The 20,509-nt window shown below is 50.4% G+C and overlaps 1 protein-coding gene across 2 annotated transcripts in view; it reads right to left on the bottom strand.

Moving 5' to 3' along the window:
• AMPD3 (adenosine monophosphate deaminase 3) overlaps positions 1–20,509 on the bottom strand; it is a 42,338-nt gene that overhangs the window by 11,952 nt on the left and 9,877 nt on the right. For both annotated transcript variants that reach the window (XM_042959460.1, XM_007083208.3), the window contains exons 3-9: positions 14,963–15,167; positions 11,176–11,338; positions 8,848–9,067; positions 6,743–6,872; positions 2,304–2,498; positions 870–1,001; positions 174–337 (exon numbers count right to left, since the gene is read on the bottom strand). In XM_042959460.1, the coding sequence (XP_042815394.1) occupies positions 174–337; positions 870–1,001; positions 2,304–2,498; positions 6,743–6,872; positions 8,848–9,067; positions 11,176–11,338; positions 14,963–15,167 (1,209 nt within the window). The remainder of the gene's footprint in view (positions 1–173; positions 338–869; positions 1,002–2,303; positions 2,499–6,742; positions 6,873–8,847; positions 9,068–11,175; positions 11,339–14,962; positions 15,168–20,509) is intronic.

Genomic DNA, 20,509 nt, shown 5'->3' with positions numbered 1-20,509 from the left:
GTCACAAGGACAACTTTGCCAACCACCCCCGCACTATGGGAAAATCCCTAGGGAGGAGAGGCCCAAGCTGGCACCAGAACCGGCCCCACCAGCAATAGTACAGACTCAGCAGCCCATGAGGGATAGGCTGTGTCCCCAGAGGGCATGGGCAGACAGCGGGCCACCTCACTTACTAGATCCGGGGCACCTGGATGATCCAGCGCATGTTGGGTGAGTAGACCTTGTGCTGGATGAACCAGCGGGCCAGTTTGGGCCACTCCTTGGGATTGCGGCCATAGATGGACAGCCGTGGCTCTGAGTACTGGTACTTGCTCTCCTCCAGCTCCCTGGCCACCTCCTAGCACAAAGAAGAGCTCAGGTCAGCCCAAGAGCACCCCAGCTGCCGGATCCTGCAGCTCCCTCACCACCTGCTCCCAGGCTGGGAAGGCCTGATCTACATCCTCTTGCTGCCATGTAACTACTCCTCTACCTCAGTAGAGGCTCCTGCCTGGGGGAGGGGAAGGCTGTGGTCTACACAGTCACATGTCTAACCAGGCCAGGCAGCAGAAGCCCCTCCAAATGGAGCTACGCTGCCCCAAATCCAGACTGCAGACAGGGCAGTGAGCCTGGCTGCTGTGAGCACTGGTGGATACCCTCCCTTCCTCTGGCGTGCATTCAGCACCTGCAGCACCAGTGTGCCCATGCTCGGGAGCTGGCAGCCTGGGCCACCGCACAGGGCTCCTGCATGCCTGTGCCTTGCCTGAGCTGGATGGTGGACTGATGGGGATTCGGGGAGGGGAAAACAGGAGGCTATGCAGCGCCCCCACCCTCTGCAGGTAGATGCTGTCAGGTATCGGAAGAGGGCTTGGAGAGGCCTAGGGCTCACTCGCCTTGACCATCCGAGCAAAGTACTCTCCTCCCAGGTAGTTTTCAGTTTTCAAATATAGGTCGCGCAGCTCACTGGCCCCCACAGGGTTGTATTTGGAGTTGAACTTGTCAAAGCGATGGAATGTCTGCCGGCCCTGGAGAGAGGAGACCACCAGACAGATCACCACATTGTTCTGTAGCCACCATACACATTTCTCTCTCCAGGCCTTTACAAGGGGGTCTTATGTGCAGCCATGCTGATGGCTATCTTCTATGTCAGCTCTTGCATGAAATCTTGGAAAGTCCTGGGGCCATGATGTGTCTCCTCACTCAGTCAGCCCCAGGGTCCTGTACTGAGGCCCTCTGTGAAGGATCAAGGCATCTCGTGCTCCAAGAAACCACAGCTAGGAGCAACACTGGCTGAGTGAGCAGAAAACACCAGACTACTAACCAATCAGTAATAAAGGGTGTCTATTACTGCTTTGACTTCATCAGGCACTTTCTCCACATTACTTCATTCAGTGTTTTATTTGTTTTACTAAGATTTTTTTATTGTGGTAAAATATATATAACACAAAATTTATCATCTTAACCGTTTTTTAAGTGTGCAGTTCAACACTCTATCTTGTAAAACTAAAACTTTATACCCATTAAACAATAACTCCCCATGACCCCTTCCTCCTGGTTGCCCCTGGTAACCACCCCTCTCTCTCTATGAATTTGCCTATTCCACGTACCTCATATGAATAAATCATATACCCACTGTCCTTTTGTGTCTGGCTTTTCTGACTTAGCATGTTTTCGAGGTTCACCCATGTTGTAGCAGGTATCAGTACTTCATTCCTTTTTAGGACTGCAGAATATTCCATTGTGTGTATCTACCACATCTTGTTTATCCATTCATCTACTGATGGACACTTGGGTCATTTCCACCTACTGGTTGTTGTGAATAGTGCTGCTATATAAGCTCTGGTGTGCAAGTATCTGTTTTAGTCCCTGCTTTCAATTCTTCTGGGTATATTCCTAGAAGTGGAATTGCTGGAATATAATAGTAATTCTGCATTTAACTTTTTGAGGAAACTCCACACTGTCTTCTATAGCAGCTGCACCATCATTTAGAATTTTAATAACTTCGTAATATCAACAAGGCACATGGCATTCACCATTTCATAAACAAGGAAATGAAAGCTTAAGTGACCTGCTTAAGGGCACCCAACTCCTAACTGGCAGAAGGAGAATTAGAAGGGGGACCTGTCTGACTCCAAGTCACACTCTTTTTTCCGACCGCATGGCCCTGCTATTCCCTGAGGCCAAACTACCTCTTATATCTCCTATGGCTAGAAGAGAAAGAGCTGCTTACACCGCCAGCCTCTCTCCAGGTACAACCATGGCTTCCTTCCAGCAGGTTGAGTCCCCAACCAGGATGGCTTGAGGCACTAGGGCAGAACCTCACTCACCGCATGGACATCCAGTGAATCGACAGTGAGATCATATGGGTCCATGTGCAGGCTGTCGAACACCTGCCGCAGGGTGATCTTCCGGCCCCGCTTCTCGGCCACAGTCCTGTCAGGCTCTGTCTTGTACGTGTGCTTGATAAAGCGCAGCAAGTGCTTCTGGTTCATGCAGGCAGCTGCGTGGATGTGTGTGTCCACCTGCAACATGGTGCCCACAAGCCATGAGCCAGGCCACCTCCCCCGGCCACAAGAATTGGGGTGTCCAACCCTCAAAGTGGACGGCAAAACCTCAGTATCCATGGCCCTACCAATGCCTGAATCTACACCCCTCCCCCCAGTTTCTCCTCTAGGCTTTGAAACTGGTCCTCCCTCTAGTTTTGCTGCTCAATTCACCTCATTATAGCATCCAGAGATCTTTTTAAAATGTGTCTGGCCATTCCCCAGCTAACAAAACCATCAATGGCCCCCAAGTCTTCAAGATAAAGCTCAAACTCCTTAGCCTGGGATTCAAGGCTTACTTCCACCCTTAATTCCCACCTTACCACTGCCTGCTCTATGCTCCAGCCATGACATACCACTTACAGGTACCCGAGGCATTGTGCTATTCTGCACCACATCACTTTGCCCATGTGTCTCCTCTGCCTGGCATGTCTTCCTTCCTCCTCACCAATCTCATCCACCTACAGGGAATTTCTAACAACCTCCTCCTCCTGGAAGCCAATCCTGATCCCCTCAGCACACTGACCAGTTTTTCCCTTGCCCGACCAGGAAAGCTAGCATGGACACTCCCATTAGTGTACATGTCTCTGCTGTTCACTCTACAAATTCCCCATCTACTCTGTCACTAGACTGGAAGCACAGTCCTCAAGGACAGACACCTCATCTTATGCATCTAAGTCTCCAGTGCCCACCCAGAGCCTAATATGATGCATTTGTTGAGTCAATGGATGGATGGATGAACAAATGATGATATCCACATCCTCAAATAACCCTAAGGGCCCGTCAAATGCCCCACAAGGTACCATTCTTCCCACTGACTTCTCTTGGAATATTCCCATCAGCCACCAGCCCTGAGGAAACAGAGACCTGGCTAATCCAGGGGATGGCTGAAGTCACAGTGGGCATCCTAATGCCCCTTGCACGAGCCCAAGGGGCCTCAGGGAGGTCCCCAGGGAGAGAGGCAGCAGTCTCATGGGCTCTGCAGTTACTGCTGTAGCCGGCTGGGTACTCTGCCAGGGCCAGGATGAGGAGGCGGCTGACCTCTGGCCAGGGAATGCTGTCCACAGCTGGCCAGGCATCTCCAAGTCAGGCCAAACCAGACATTTGATCTGTTGAATCTCTGTGAATATTGTCTGAGCCAGCCCATGTCACTGATAGCATCACTGACTCATCCGGGCCCTTCTTGCCATTAATCTTGCCACTTCCAACCAGAAAGACCACTAGACATCAAAGAAATAAAACAATTCAAAGCACCAAAAGCTAAAACATCGCCCAAAGCACACTGTAAAGGCTCAGTCACCTCAGGGATAGGCTGGGCTCATGTGGGATGCACAAGAGGTCAGCCTGGCTTAGCTCAGCAGGACGCAGCTGGACTCCACTACCTCAGCATGACAGAGCACATTCTGGGCTTTCTGCTTGTGTCCTCTAGCATACCAATGACACACTGCAGGGGGTGCAGTCTGTCCTTATCCCCACGAGTCACAAGATGAAGGAAGAAAACAACTGGACAATCCAGAAAGCATCCAATCCAAACTTTGGAATGTCCAAGGTTATTATTTTAGAAACAAGTAAAAGAGCCTGTCATTGGATGTCAGTGTTTTCAATTCACGAGGAGACACCAGCATGTTCCTTGTTTTCACCTAAGATCCAGGTGTAAGCAAACAGTACAGTTTACACACAGGGCTGGCCAACACTGGCCATTTCCACATGCATATCAGACATCACTAATTGATTGCAGCACTTTCACTATGCTTTGGGAGTAGCCACTGCCAAATGGTCAAGTCTGGCACAGAAGATGAAGCCTATTTGCTATGCCTGATATGGCACGTAAACCAAAGTGGATTGAGGACTAATCTTACCCAACTCCTAAGCAGTAAACACACTCGGCCCTGGTTCTTAACTCTGAGCAAACAACAAATGTCTCAGTTACACAGTCTTGCTGGTTGGGCCCCGTGGTGTCATGACACATGACCTGTTGTGATGTTGCAGATACTTTCACAAACACCACCCACACAGACCCAATGGCCACGCACAGCTTCTGCCTCAGAGCACAGCCCTGGTTTGCCCTCACAACACTGATAGCTACCCTAGAAATATGGAGGCCACCCTCCCAGGCCACCCTGGGTTTCAGAAAGCCAGTTCTCTCACAGAAGAGGTTTCCAAGGTAAGATAGAGCAGTCAGCACCCAGGAGGCAGGGAGGGGCAAGCAGAGGCCTGACTTGGAGCAGATCTGGGCCCATGTTTATGGACTGCTGTGGTGCCAGAAAACAGGCCACTGCATTACAGCACAGGGGTTAAGGCCATCTCTATCCAGAGAGCACGTTTAGCCTCAGACTGAGAGGGGGACCCCTAGGGTTAGGTAACCACGGCCCCCTCCAGGACCTCTTCCACATCACAGCCAGAGAGCAGCTGGTTGGCTCAGGAGCACCCATTGGGGCCCTACCTCAGAAGCAGTGTCCCAGCCAGTAAAATCACCAAGGACACCTTAGCCCCAGGCAGCAGGAAGTAGGCCCAGAGCACTCATGTGGAGGGTAGAACTGCACTGGGCTGGGCAAGAAGCTTCCTCAGACACCCATCTGGGTACGTGTAGTGCATTTAGGCAGGGCTGAGAGGGGCTGGCATGGTGCCTGAGCATCTACCTGTCTGAGCACCTGAGGCTCTTAGAGAAGGAGCAAATAGTGCTCAAAGGTAAGGGTACCAGGTAGGTGATTTCTCACATATGCTGTCACCTCTACCTGGAACCCCCTGAGACACTTCCATAAGCCTCACAGCTCATGAGCTGAAGTCACCTCTCATTCTCAAGGCTCTTCCTTGAGAAGAGCCTTGGATGGATGGTCCCATCCAAGGGGAGTCCATGCCAGACCACAAGAAGTGACCTTAGAACCCCCTAGAGGAGGCCCCCAGGGATGGGGACTCACTTAACAGAAGTGACCTTGGGACCTCTCTGGAGGCCTTCCAACCATCACAGCTGAGTGTTCCCAATCAGGTCAGGGAGGCCTGAGCTCCACAGAGGAGCCACATCCTCCCTGTACCCCCAGCCAAGGTTCCCTTATCAAAGCTTGCCCCAGAGAGGGGCAGTCCTCAGGGGTCACATCTAGGACAGAGGCCCCTATGGAGACGAGGACCCCACTGTGACTCAGCTCAGGTTTGGCCATGAGGCAAAGCCTAATCCCCACCCTTCCCCTATGAGCTCCTGTCCCAGAATACTACCATGCCCCCTCCCCCTTCCCAGCTTCCTCTGTGAACCCCAGGGGCCCTGCATGGTCCAGAACCTCATACACCTCTGCCAACACACTCTCCCCACAGCCCAGCACCACGCTCTCCCCTAGCACCTGAGCGCCTGTCACACCACACCACCTGCTGTTGTGGCATACACTGGTCGTAGTCTCTTCTCTCATAGCACCCTCTCCCTCTTGGTCTTTGCATATGCTGTGCCCTCTGCCTAGAACGCCATCCCTTTCATTCCTTTGCCCCCCACCCCACCCCCCTCCAGGCTGACTCCTACTCACTCTTTAAGTCAGCTCAGTTCTGGCCTCTTCCTGAAAGCCACCCCTGCCACAACACCACACTGAGAGGACTAGGCTAGGAACTTCTTGGGGATGGGCAGTGACTGCTGCTCAACATCAAACACCCCGTGCTTAGCACTGATATTCATGAATGGAAGAAAGTGGAAAAGCTGGAATCCATGATCATTTAACATACACACCTGCCCCAGCTGCAGCCCCTGCAGGCCACAGGAACCTGAGCCCAGGCTAAGCCTCCCCCTCCACCCTAGGGGAGTGGCAGAGACAGGAGCACATCAGATCTTTTCCATAAATACACCTGATCCAGAAGGAAGCAAAACCACAAACTCCCAAGCCCAAAGAGTTCATAACAGCCTTTTCTCTCTGTGATGAATGTAATACATCCTCTACCTTAAAAGTAGCCTGACCTCAAGTCTTATGACAATTAACAGACCATACCCTATTTTCTAAGGAAGAGGGCACATTCCAAGAGATACAGGATATGGACAGATTTCCACCTAGAATCATACCCAGCATGATCTGAGGCATGGCCTGAGAGAAGGAAGGCAACTCACCAGTCTTCCTTCTGCATGTACACATCACACTCCTCTGGCCAAGGAAGACCACACAGGGGTCCAGCCCCAGACTCACCCAGGGTATCCCAGTGGTTTGGAAAGGGGACTGGGAGGGGTGGCTCTCAACAGTGGCCCACTGACGCACCTTTCTCACATTATAGAAGTCTCGGTGAGGGTTACTCTTCAACTCTTTGAACTCAGACATTTCATTTAACATCTCATGAAGACTGAACTTGGATTCCAGAAAGTTTAGTCGCCGGTGACAGTATGTTTTCCTGCAAGTGGGGAGAAACCACAGTTGAGGAGAAGTGGCATCGAGCTCTCCAGTTTGGAGACCTCCAGTGGCTGTGGGGACCAACCCTCAGGTGCAAGGTCAGGATGCAGCAGGGAGGGATGTGGTGGTCCCAGCTTTCTGCAGACCCAGCTGACCTGTGTAACCACCTCCACATATTCCACGAAATGAGCAGAGAGTCAGTTCAGGGCAGTGGAAAGCTGACTTTGCAAACTCACACAGGTGCTCTGACTTCTAGCTTTATGTGCTTAAGTAATTCATCCCAAGCCTCTGTTTCCCATGAGCAACTACAGAGATGGCAATGCCCAGGACTGAACTGGCGGTTAAATTGGCTCATGTGTGTGAAGGGCCTAACTCTGAGCCGAGCGGATGCTCAATAAAAGTCTCCCTCCTCACCCCTTCCTTCCTTCCTTATGTCTTCCCATTGATCCTCAGCCACTCTCTTTACTTCTTTAAAGAGTTTCACTTCTCCCCAGAAGATCAGGAGTACAGTCAAACTATAAGGCAAGACCTGCCTACCTTTGTCATAGAGAGGAAGCATCCTGTAATCTAATGACATTCCCCAAACCCCAAGACCTGAAGACCCTTCAACTCTAAGGTCTCAAGACAAGCAGAGGATGTTTTGTATCATGGGCAGATTAGGAATGTAGGGATGTTTAGTAGCACAGAAATTTCTGCATGGACTGATGCTCCCACCAGCCAGCAAAGGTCCCCAGAGGTGGGAACTCACTGCTCCTGGCCAACCACCAGCCCACAACCAACCCAGGGGTTTGGCCATGTGCCTGTGCTCAAGCCACACGGAAACTTCAACCACAAGTCACGCCACCCTACTTCCTTGTGGCCCCCAAATAAACAGCAGCTCTCATGGCATGCAATCACTCGGACGTTCTTAAGGACCAGCTGTCGACCCTGGAACGTCACCATGTCAGCCGAGGCAAGCCCCAGAGCGGCACAGAGGATGCATGAAGAGTCTGAGTCACGAGGGATTTCAAAAGCCATCTCCACCCAATCCTTTCCCCAGCAGGTCTCACCTGGATAGCCTCCTGGACAGGACAGCTACTGTTTACATACCTCCCGGAACAGCCAGGGTCCTCCCCCTCCCCCCCTCCCAAGGCTCCCCCTCAAAGTTCCTCCTCACAAGGCAGAGGCAAGCCTGCTGGGAACTGCCTTTCCCCCCTCCCAGATCTGTCCTCAGATCAGTGAGGACAGAGAACTACTCTGCCCACCCCCCAGGGGCCCACTCCCTCTCTTGGGAACTGGCATCACACCATTCCCAGAAAAAACCTAAAGGCAGTGCAAGAGAGGTCCCTCGGCAATGACCAGCACCCTTTCCCTCCCCCAGCTTTCCAGTCCTGGCTGGACAGTCACAGCACAGGGGTCCAGCCACTTGAGGGTTCAGGGACCGGCCCTCCTCTGCTGATGAGCTGCAGTGCTCACCAAGGAGGGAGGGGCCCAATGCAGGGAGATAGATGACCGACCGCCTGACAGGTTAGCTCAGCCAAGCCCATGAGCATCCTGGAGGTCATGGCACAAAGTCCCCAGGCTCCCTGCACTCTCCCCTCCAGAAACATGGGAAACCCAATGCCTGCGGCAACAGCCTTCACCTCTCCCCTACCACCTGTGGTAATGCCCTGGGCACTATCTCCACAAGGCCACTGCCCTGCCTGGGGAGAGAGAGAGCAGCCGCTCTCAGGTACACAGGTGGCCACCAGCAAACAGAAGCTCCACATCTAGGATGCAGAAGGGACAGGTAGTACCACTCTAAGAACATGCCAGCCTATGATGGAAAATCATTGCAGGAACCCACAAAGCACTGGGGAAGGGGACAAGTACTCTCTTTCTGGTATGATTGAAGTGCAGGCAAGCCCAGAGTTAAAGGGTGAGCTGACCTTTCCCAGCCCCTTCCTACAGAACAACCCCCATGCAAAGAGAGGCAGACCCGGGGAAAGCTGGCTTACGTGGGACCATCCGTGATAAGAGCCAAGATGTGGCTCATGTCCACTGTGTAGGTCTCCAGGTCGGGGTAGGGTAGGCTGTGGGGCTCCTGGCGCTCCAGCATCTTCTTATTATCATACACGAAGAGGATGCCCCCCTGCATGCAGACCAGGTAGCCCAGGTTTGGGGGAGCATCATCCAGACAGTAAGGGTCTTCCTGGGGTGGAGGGGGAGGGTGGAAGTCTGCAAAACAGGATTGAGTGATGGTAAAGTGCCCTTGACCTCTTGAGCTCACAGGAGCTCAAAAGTCACATTCCTTAGCCCTCTAATAAGGGATATCCCCATCATCTTATCTAAAACCTAACCACCCCACCCACCCCCACCTACCCTGACATCATATATCTCCTTCCCTGCTTTATTTTGTTTCCTTAGCATTTGCCACTATGTAAAATAATATCACTTACTTATCCTAGGTAGTATATGTTTGGTTTGTTTACTACTGTATCCCCATTTCCTAGAACAGACCCTGGCACATGGCTAGCACTTCATTAAATATTTTTAATTTAACTGAAATGAACCCCAGCCTCCTGGGCATGACAGGGATGGCAGGCACATTAAAAAGGGCAGCTGTGTCCTCTCCTAATAAAAGAACAGGCAGCACTTGGGACTGCCCAATGGGAATAATTGTCCCTGTCCTCCCACATCTTCCTGAGCCGAGGGCAGCCAAGAAGCTGCATGGAAAAGCCTCCTCCTCCCCAAAGTGAGCACAGAATAGGCAGCTTATCTCCCACAGAGCAGGGAATGGCAACGACAGAGCTATCTGTCCCCACAGCTGTTAGCCCACAGGAGGCAGAAAACACCTCTTGGCTATTTCCCAGCTATGAGACCGAACAAACCACTTCAGCTCTCTGATCCTGTCTGCTCATCTGAGAATAACACAACCTGCCTTAACAGGCTGTGGTGAAGGCTGCAAAAGTGGGCATAAGAAATGCTTTGTAACAGTAACGCCTAACCCATAAATTAGAGGACATTATTCTCATTACTCTTATAATGAGTATTCCTAACTCTTGATAAGCTCTGTCTCTGGCCAGGGAACGGGTTCTACTAAATAGCAGTAAAACTGGGGGCTTCAACTCTGCACATCAACCAACCCACATAGAGCCCACCTTCTCAGATGCCAGCGAGAGCTAGAGACACTCCCTGGAATCTTCATCAAAGAAAGCAACCAAGGCAGTGTCCCCCACTCAGTGCTCAGAACAGACTGTCCCAGAGCAGGAGTGAGACATCACAGGGGCTGAAGCAGCACAGCCCCAGGCTAGCTCAGGAATCCCTAAAGTGTGCCAGGGGCCTGTGAGATGCAGGCAGGACCAAGGCCTGCAAGAAGCCACAGCCTCTGTCTCACCATGCTCATTTCCAGCCCCCGGGGTACTCTGCTTTGTATAGAGTACATATTTGACAGTCATTCCTGTCTGCCCTTGCCCAAACTGGGGCAGATGACATCAACTTGCCTCAGACAGATAGGGAAATGGGCCCCGAAGTGTTGAGATACACCCAGGGTCCCAGGTAGCAACAGATGTCCAAAGCCCAGGTCTCAGAGCTTCAAGGAAAACCCAGACAGGAGAAGACCTGTCGACAGCAGTTACACCCAACAGGCAGCCAGGTCCTTGGGCACTGGCAGACCACCAGGCCCTCATCTGATCCCCCACCACCACCTTCACAGATAGTGGTTTCTTGTTGTATTCATTCACGTTACCTAACTTACTGCTCCTATGTCCTTCACAGGCCAGTCTCCACCAGAAACCATCCTCCCATCTCTGACCTCCTCTTCCCCAAACGCTGCAGAACAGGCCCAAGGCATAGGTATTATTCCCATTTTACAGATTGAGAAACTGAGGTCTGGCGAAACACCTTGCCCAAGAACGTGGTGGAGCTGAGACTAGAATGCAGGTGTGTTTGACGTCAAAGCCTACTTTCCCTACCCCCAGAACATGCACTCTGCATCTATCCCCACACTACCCCACCCCACCAGCAATTCAACATTTACTGTCTGATGGTGTTGTGTTAAACACCCAGAATGAGATTGCCTATGTCTCTGGAGGATTCTCTAGCTCAGGGACTATCTTTTGCCTCTCTCTTAACTTCTATAGCTCAGCTCTGCCCAGAGTCGGGTACACAGTGCACACAGAATCAGACATTGGGGAAACCAGCAAACGTGGGTGCAGGAAGCCAGTACCAGAGCCTTGCCCTTAAAACACCATGTGGGAGAAATACATCCAGCCAGAACAAAGAGAATACATCTAGCCAGTACCAATTCTTGGGCCGTGCCCCACTTGGGACCCACATGCACCCACCTGGGAGGCCCTCCTCTGGAGGTACACTGTCTACCCTCTGGTCACCCAGGTACCGGGCCGTGGTCCGTGGGAAGCGATGGTAGGCAAGTCTGGCATACTTCTCCCGTATCATCAGGGCCTTGGCTAGGCTTTTGGCAGCCTGCTCATAGTCCTCCACGGTGATCTGCAGAAGGAGGTGTGCAGAGAAGAGTCCGCATCACAAGCCTGAGACCACTGTCCTTAACAAGATCTACTGTAAAGTTGGCTTTCGGCTGGTGGCTGGGAACTTGGGCTTCAGGGGGCATTCCTACCACTGACTCACACGAGCAGCTCACCCAGCCTAAACTGTACAGTTTATGCTCGGTTTATGTCGAACACCTGATTTCCTCAGGGAGTCTGGGAGACAACGTTTTTATTAACCTTAGATGCTGAGTCTCTAATGAGCTTCCATGATAGACGACACTTCAAACTTGTCATAAATCAATGCTGATGGAATTAAGTACGTTCTGGTGACTCCATGGGGAGAGGAGTCTGGCCTCTCCATACTCCACCCCCTGTACCTTTTCCTGGTGCTGACTTCGCTCTGCATCCATTTGCTGTAATAAATCCTAGTCCTGAGTATAACTGTGTGCTCGGTCCTAGACGTCCTCTTAGTGAATCACTGAGCCCAGGGGTGGTCTTGGGGACCCTTGGCACAGGAGGAGAGTTATGGCTGCCAGAGACTAGGGAAGAGGCAGGTACTCTAGCCTGCACCCCCAAGGCCAGCTCCAAGTCCTGCTGATTAAACCACAAGCCTGCTGTTGCATCCTGAACATGAAGAGGCAAGGCCAGAACATATGTCTGATCAGAAGGTATCATCGCTTTCACGTGAGGGACTCACCTGAGTCCCTCAGAGGGAAAAATAAAAACTCTGCACGCTCTGTCTGCTGCTTTGCTTTGGCTTCTGATTCGTCTGTTAATCATTCAATTCACCCAGGCAACAAGCGCTTGTTGACAAGTGTTAGATTTCATTTTGGTCCTTATGGCAACCCATTTTACAAATGGGGAAACCACGGCCCAGAGAGGCCCAGAAATTACAAAGTCAAACTTCGGATTCTGATCTGACTGGGTCCCAAAGCCTAAGCATGTTCTGCTTTCCCAGAGCTGTCTCGTACTCAAAGACAGACAAGATAAATTCCCACCTTCCATTGGGCTCATTTACCTCTGTGCGTTTGGCAAGGATGTGTGTGGCAGAAACATGAATGTGTCTGGGGAGACAAGCCGCTAACCAGACAGTCGTAACAGGAGGTAAGTGACACAGCAGAGGGAGGTACAAGATGCTGGTGGAGCATGGGGCGCCAGGGTGGGGAGGGTGGCAGGGGTGTTCCCGGAAGTTTTCCTCTCTGCTTTAATTAAAAATCATTTTTAGTTTTGGTGCACCTGGGTGGCTCAGTCGGTTAAGCGTCTGACTCTTGATTTCGGCTCAGGTCATGATCTCATGGTTCATGAGTTCAAGCCCTGCATCAGGCTCTGTGCTGACAGTGTAGAGCCTGCTTGGGATTCTCTCTCTCCCTTTCTCTCTGCCCCCCCCCCCCCGACTCACTCTCCTTCACTCTCTCTCAAAATAAATAAACATTAAAATTTTTTTAAATCATTTTTAGTTTTAAAATACTTTAAACATAAGGACAGCACTGAAGATAATATGACAGACACTCATGTGTTTACCTTCCAGAGCTAAACTTTTAATGTTTTTCATTACTGTTCTAGATCTCTTATATACATGAATAAATAAATCACCATAGATATAGCTAAAACTCTACCCTCCTTGTTCCTTCACCCTACTCCAGCCTCAGAGGAAGGAAGTTGGTATATACCTTTTCCATGCATGTTTTTATACTTTCACTAAATGTTGCTCCTCACTTTGGTTAAGAAAGTAACTTCTCCTTTCCTGATTCCAAATGTCCCCATAAGAGTGTGTTAATTCCATTTTACACCTTCCAGTGGATGGCTTCTGAGAGTAGCAGGAATAGGTGAGAAGACACAAACACCTTAGAACCTTAGACAAAAATACGTCCCTGCCAATGACAAAGCCAAACACCTTGCAGAGCCAATGGACTCAGCCTGGCAAGGGGCTCAGGCCATGGCTAGAGAGGGTACTTGGGATTCCAGGGAACGACCAGCCATCGGCCCACTTATAGATACTGCAGGCCCCATGCCGACAGTGGGCCTACTGGGGGCCAAGGTGATCTGCAAGGTCAGCCTGTTTCTCATGGACTCATAGTTCTCTGGGGACCAACCGCCCAGCTCAGGGGCTCTGTGCCAAGAAATCAATGGAAAGAAGCTAGCTACTGAACCAGGCCAACATCCTCCCATTCAGCTGGCTTTCAATCTACTTCAACTCCCCCTTTTCCTGTTCTGCCCACATGTCAGAGGCCAGGTAGACACCAAGGACTCCTAGTCAGGATACTGCTTCTTTGGGGAAGGACTGCATTGTTTCCAATCCAACAAAATTCCCATCTATAAGAACTTAAAGTGTGGTACATCCACACAGTGGAATATTATGCACTTATATATATTTAAAAAAAAAAAAAGAACAAGGAAGTTCTTTATCTATTGAGATGGCATTATCTCTAAGATGTACCGTAAAGTGAAAAAAGCTAGACTCAGTATAATGTGTAAACTACCATTTGTGTAAAAATAAACAAATTATATGTGCCTAATTAATTGTAGGTACATAGGTTATTTGTGTGAAAACACACAAGGGTTGCCTCAAACAAATAACATATTTTTTAAAACTACAGGGTAATGTATAAGAAGAGTAGTAGCTACTTTGCTTTCTCAGATATATCATATATTCTAAAACCACTGTTAAAAAGAAGAGAGAACAACAAGGTCAATTGAGGTCAACAGGTAGCTGGTTGAGGGCCAGGGAGATAGAACCAAACTTAACCCTGGCACTAACTGATATTTCTCTTCAAGAAGTAGGGGCATCTGGGTGGCTCAGTCGGTTGAGCATCCTACTTCAGCTCAGGTCATGATCTCTCAGTCCGTGGGTTCGAGCCCCACGTCAGGCTCTGTGCTGACAGCTCAGAGCCTGGAGCCTGCTTCAGATTCTGTCTCCTTCTCTCTGTCCCTCACCTGCTTGTGCTCTGTCTCTCTCTGTCTCTCAAAAATAAATAAACATTAAAAAATTGGAAAAAAAAAAAAAAAAAGAAAGAAGTAAGCAATAAAAATGCATCATCCAACCAGGAAAATCAGCACATTTTTGGTGACTGTGTTAACCGACTTGGTGTAAACCAAGCTTGTTCATTTTCTCCTCAAACCCCCTCTTCCTGGTTGGGAGAGGTTCGCCTGTATTTAAGGATACTGAGCCTAATCACATAGGAGAAGCTGAACAAGCAATAACTGATTTCACGCAAACCTGGACTTCAAGTCCACTCAACACTTGGAAACACTGAGGGGTCTGAGCTAGCATCTTCCTTAGTGGGCTGCAGGGACAGAGAGAAGCATTCTGGACCCAGGGAATGCAGGGGACTTGTAGGCCACAGCCACAGCCCACTGTGCTAGCCTGCTACCCTAGGACCCCCTCATGGGGATGAGCAGCACCCTAGACATACCCATACCCCACAACCTCTACTAAGACCCTCCTTCTCTTCAGACTTCTGTGCCTCCTGCCGGCCACCTCCTAGATACCCACAGACGAGACCAGGCTTCAGGGCTGGGCATAGTCCCCAGTGGCCCAGGGGACCCTGGCCTCTGCACAAGGCCATCAGCCTTCATACAACCCCCAGGGGAGTGGGTAGAGAATGGGGAGTGGGAGACACCTTACCCCGGCACAGTAATCTCCACTGATGATGACCCGCTGGAACTCGGGAATGGCATAGGGCCCTGGCATGGGCTGGAAAGTGGCTCCAGGGAACACAGGGGTAGTGGGAGACAGGACCGGACTGGCTGTCGGGGCGCCCTTCCAATCTTGCTGCGTAGGCATTTGCAGAGACAGGGACTGGGACCGAATCATCTTGAAACTTTTCTTTCTAAAAGCCAAGGACAAGGAAAAGTGGGAAGCATCAGTCACTAATTGGGGCAAGTGATAAAGAGTCTTTGTTATGTACATGGCAGGAGAATTTCCCTCTGATTAATCACTGGTACTGGCCCTACCATTAAGAAGTAGCCAATTATTCGCGCCTGGGTGGCTCAGTCAGTTAAGCTTCTGACTGCAGCTCAGGTCATGATATCGTGGTCCATAAGTTTGAGCCCCGCACTGGGCTCTGTGCTGACAGCTCAGAGCCTGGAGCCTGCTTCAGATTCTGTGTCTCCATCTATCTCTGCCCCTCCCCGCCCCCTCCCGCCCCCCTCCCGGTCTCTGTCTCTCTCTTTCTCTCTCAAAAATAAACATTTAAAAAATTAAAAAAAAAAAGAAGTTGCCAATTATGCCTTCCTCTTGCACACATCTCTCTGCCTGAGGTACAGAACAGCCCTCAGATACCCCTCCCTGTGGTCACTAAGAATGGTTGTGGCCTATGCAGGGCACACAGAACATTAGAGAAGGCAACTGTCTTGGGAGACAGAGAGGAGACCATACTGCAGGGGTCTAACACCAAGGGCAGGAGTGAGGACCATATTAAGTCACCCAAACTCCGAGTCCCAGCATCTGAGCAGCCTCAGGAAGGACAATGAACAGAGTCACACACACATAACCACCTTGTATTTCAAAGCATCCAAAATTTGGGGCACTGGAGCCAGAAGAGCTCATGATGACTAACTAGTCCCACCTCTTTTTTTCATGAAGGAGTCAGGGGCCCAGAGATGGAAGAGGGCTTGTACAAAGTCACAGGGCAGGGTGGCAGTTAGCCCATAGCCTACCGCCTCTCTGGGAACTTATCCACCCCGTCACCCCCTCTGCTCCTTCCTGTGCCTAATCTGTGCCATCCTGGCTGCTGCTACTGCTGGGCAGGTGCAGATCTGTATCTCTGTTACGAGAAAGAGATCAGTCAGCATCAATCTCAGGTCCCTTTGGTCACTTAGCACCAAAAGATGATTTTACAAACTCTCGGGGAAGTGGGCATAGGTTGGTTTTAAAATGCCACAAGCTCATGCTTATTTACAGTGATTTGTGAACACTCACCACCCCAAGTCCTAGGATCTCCAGGAAGGGAGTTAACCAGTAATGAGGTAAAGCCATGAGCACTCCCCTCTCCTGGGAGGAGTTCTGACTTTAATGACCCCAGGCCCCCAGCATAGCCACCCAGCAGTGCCCAATGCCAGAAACCAGCTGAGGACTCAGCAGGATATCCAAGGCCTACAGTCACCAGTAAAGGCCTCAGTGGCCCACAGACCCACAGAACCCCTCTCTCCTCTAGGTGCCATGATACCTAGAAGGGGTGGAAAAATTGGTTGATCTCCAAACAGGCCTTATGTGTCACCTGGAAGAGGTTACCTTCCTCCTGACACTTGACCCGGTCTCCTTACAGGCCCGTTGCTAATTTTTCAGGAACCACATTTACCTCTTCTGTCTATACACCCAATGCTTGCCATGGCTCTCAGGTCTTTATCTGCCCACTTGTGTTATCACCTCTTTGGGGCAAGGCTGTTTATACCTGGAAAGTAGAGGCAGCCCCTTTTCAAGAGTTTGACTTTGCCCTGACCTTGGGCCTTGCATAACAGATGCACTGAGTTGTTCAGGAAAGGCAGCCTGAACTCCAGGAGCCTACAACCCAGGCTCTCTCCAGCCTGCCATCCATCCTTTCCACAGAGCTAAGCTAAGCAACATGCCCCCAAGGAAGATGTCAACTCATGCCAGTCAATCATTCCTCAAAGGCAGATTTACCTTGACCAATACAGTTCTCACTTTGGCATCTTTTGGTTATTCACACCTACAGGAAGAGCTATTACTTTGGGCTCCCTCTAACATTTTGACCGGTTCAGCTGGGTCCCATAAGACTCTGGCATTTGTGTCATTCACATGCCTGCCAGCTCACTGTTTTGTCTCTTTGCCAACTTCACCCCCATGCTTCAGCCAATGCTGCCTGAGGGCCAGTCTCACCAGGGAGAAGCAAGGTAACATCTAAGGTGAGCAACAGGTAAGAAAGGTAACGGAGCCCAGCATAATCAGGAAACTGGAAGGCTGCCTAAGCCAAGAACCCACCAGGCTTGTCCTAGGAATGTCCATATTCCTCTGCCTCAGTGAGGAAGCCAGTACCCATCAGCAGGTGCCCAAAGAGTTCTTCTTGAAGACATTATGGCTCCTGTCTTGGTCTTCAAGTGAGCGCCAGACTGTCACATGTGAACATCTGTGGGCTAGGAGCTCAGATTTTGCAGGCACAGGGATAGGTTAAACAACAGATGGGGCAACTCCTCAGGGCTTGCTCGCCTTGGGCAAGGGCTTGGAGTAACAAGAGCTAACCATTAAGCTTATATCTCAGAACATTGGAAAAGCTAACTAGAGCCCAAGGAGAGAGCCCTGTATTGTTTCTATTGGGGCACAAAACATATTGCCACAAGCTTGGTGGCTTAAAAACCACACCCATTTATTGGCTCACAGTTCTGTAGGTGAGAAGTCTGGGTAGGCTTGGCTGGGCTCTATGCTCCAGGTATCAAAAGGCCAAAATCAAGATGCTGGCTTCACTGAGCTCTTATCTGGAGACTCTGGGAAAGAATCCATTTCCATGCTCATCCAGGCTGTTGGCGGAATCCAGTTCCACATGGCCATAAGACTAAGGTTCCTGTTCCTGGTTGGCTACTGGGCAGGGGTTGCTCTCTGATTCTTGCACACAGCCCCCTCCATCTTCAAAGCCAGGCATAGCTGCCTCTGTGCTCCAAACCTCTCTGACTTCCCTTCTCCTACCAGCCAGAGAGAGCCCCCTACTCTTTATATGTATGTCATTAGATCAAGTCCACCTCTGTAGCCTCCTTATCTTCAAGTCTGCTACTGTGCTACATATGACAGTATAATCGCTGAGTGATGTCTCATCATATCAGAAAGTCTGGAGATTAGGGAGGGCCATCTTTGGGGAGGGCATTTTAGAAATTCTGTCTACTGTAGGCGCATATCTAGTATCCATTCTATTCAACCAAGGCTCAGCCAACAAAGGTGGAAAGCAGCAACTGAGTGACTGAATATGTGCATGTGTCCACACACCTGTCTTTCTTTCCCTCTCAAGGCTGTCTGAAGCCCCGCATGTGTAACAGCAATAAAAGAAGTTGTCTTTTAATAAGCTTAAAGTAAGCTTTATCTGGATTATAGAACAAGGGAGTGTCCTAGCTGGAAAGGATTTTAAACACTACACACACCAGTCCTCTCATTAACACTGCCTCTGCTTGAATACCTCTACTGATAGACAGCTCATTACATTTCTGGATAAGACATCAGCAATCAATCATTTGTTCAAGAAACACTTACCAAGCACTTACTCTGGGCCAGGCCAGTGCTAAGCACACAAACAAGGTGAACAAAACATGATCTGTTGCCACTGTTAGAAAGCATTTCCTTATGATGGGCCAAGATCTGTCTGTCCACAGTCCCACCTGTTCTACCTCGTGCTAGCCCTTGGGCCATCAGAGTAAGCCAGCTCTCTCTGCCACAGCTGGCACGCCCCCTCTTTCCCCCACCCACACATCCACCTGGCAGAAACTCACTCCTACCAAAGAGCTGGCAGGGTGTGGGGCTGTGAGGACACCAGCTCCAGGCCAAGCCTAAGGGCCCAAGGGGCCAGGAGCATCTTTGACCTCTCTGAAATGGATGGCACTTCTGGGTCACAAGAACCTTCTTGCCCAAACAGGTCCTCTATACAAGGACACAAACTGGTCACATGGGCTGTTATTGTGGTATCTCTTAGCACCTGTCTGGTGCCCCTCCCCCCAGCTCTATGGCCCTCAGCTGCCCCTGCCATTCACTGTGTCCCCATCATTACCCTGCTCCATTTCCCAACCCTCCTCAACATCTGGGCACCCCAAAGCCTTCCTGTAATAACATTTGATTCATGTGTTAAACCCAAGTTAAGAACCCCAAGACCCTCTTCAATCTTCTAGAGAATAGCCAGCATCTTCCCAGGGACCTTCACAAGCCCATTGCCCCTATGTAGTCTGTCCAGAGGACTTGAAGGCTGGGAAAGTCACCAGACCAAACCTTTCACCAGATGCTCTCAACTGTGTACAACAAGTCACTTTATTCAATAAAGTACCAAGTGCCAGCCCCCAGGGCTAGACAGATAGAAAATATACCTTGGACTCCAGGGACTGACTGACCGATGATGGCATAGATGGCCACACAACTCAGCAGAATGTCACCACAATGTCGTTGGTGTGTGAGAGGCTCTGGATATTTTGGGATCCCAGAGGAGACACCTAATCACACTGAGGGTGGGAGCAGTGAAGCAGCGGGATCAGAGATGTCTCCCTGCATCATTCTCAAAGGGAGAGGAGAACACTTCAGAATGAGCAGGCTTGTTTGAAAACCTCCCTCTCACATACTCAGATCATTCTGGTAGCCTCTACCCTTCCAGATGAGAACTACCACTTTAAAGGTTTGGGGCAAGAGGGGCGGCTGTGTGGCTCAGTCAGTTAAGCATCTGACTTCGGCTCAGGTCATGATCTCACAGCTTGTGGGTTCAAGCTTTGTGGGTTCAAGCCCCGCATCAGGCTGTCTGCTGTCAGTGCAGAGCCCGCTTCTGTCAGATCTTCTGTCCCCTCTCTCTCTCTTCCCCTCTCCCTCACTCTCTCTCTCTCAAAGATAAATAAATAAACATTAAAAAAAATTTTTTTTAAATAAAGGTTTGGGGCAAGAGCCACAAACCAGCATAGAGATTTATTCACAGTTTTAATTGGAATGCCATTAGGTGGGGCAGGCATTCCCCACCTCCAGAGGCTCAGCTGTTGCTGTTGCTTCCACTGTCACTGCAGTGATTCATGTGAGAGTAGGGAGCAGTGACTGAAACCAAAGGTCCCAGCCGATCCAGAAGGGAGAAAGCAGATACAGCTGACTCTGGTGCACTTCCGTGATGGGCAGACACTAGGAGAAGGAATGCCAGGCACTTGGGCCCCATGGAGGGCACTTACTCCATGTGCCCACCAAGTGACCATGGCCTGCTCGGGGGGGTGTGGCTTTGAATTGCACACTTGAAGCCTATCAGGTGTAAAAATTCACAATCTCAACCCCTGTTTCTTCCTTCACTTCCCTCTGATAACCTGCCCTCCCTTGTCACTATCCCCCTCTGCTCTCTCTTGACCAAGCGTAGGACTCCATTGCCCACCAACTCCCTTCCCATTGCCCTTCCTCCCCAAAGGCCCCAGCTTTTTGTTCTTAACTTTAAAAGCAGATGAATCAAACAGGTTTAAATGAAGCTGCTTTGTTAATGGCCCTGAATTTTAAAAGTTGCAT

This window comes from Panthera tigris, chromosome D1 (genome assembly GCF_018350195.1).
Source record: "Panthera tigris isolate Pti1 chromosome D1, P.tigris_Pti1_mat1.1, whole genome shotgun sequence".
NCBI lineage: Eukaryota > Metazoa > Chordata > Mammalia > Carnivora > Felidae > Panthera > Panthera tigris.
This window is presented reverse-complemented; position numbering and strand designations above follow the sequence as displayed.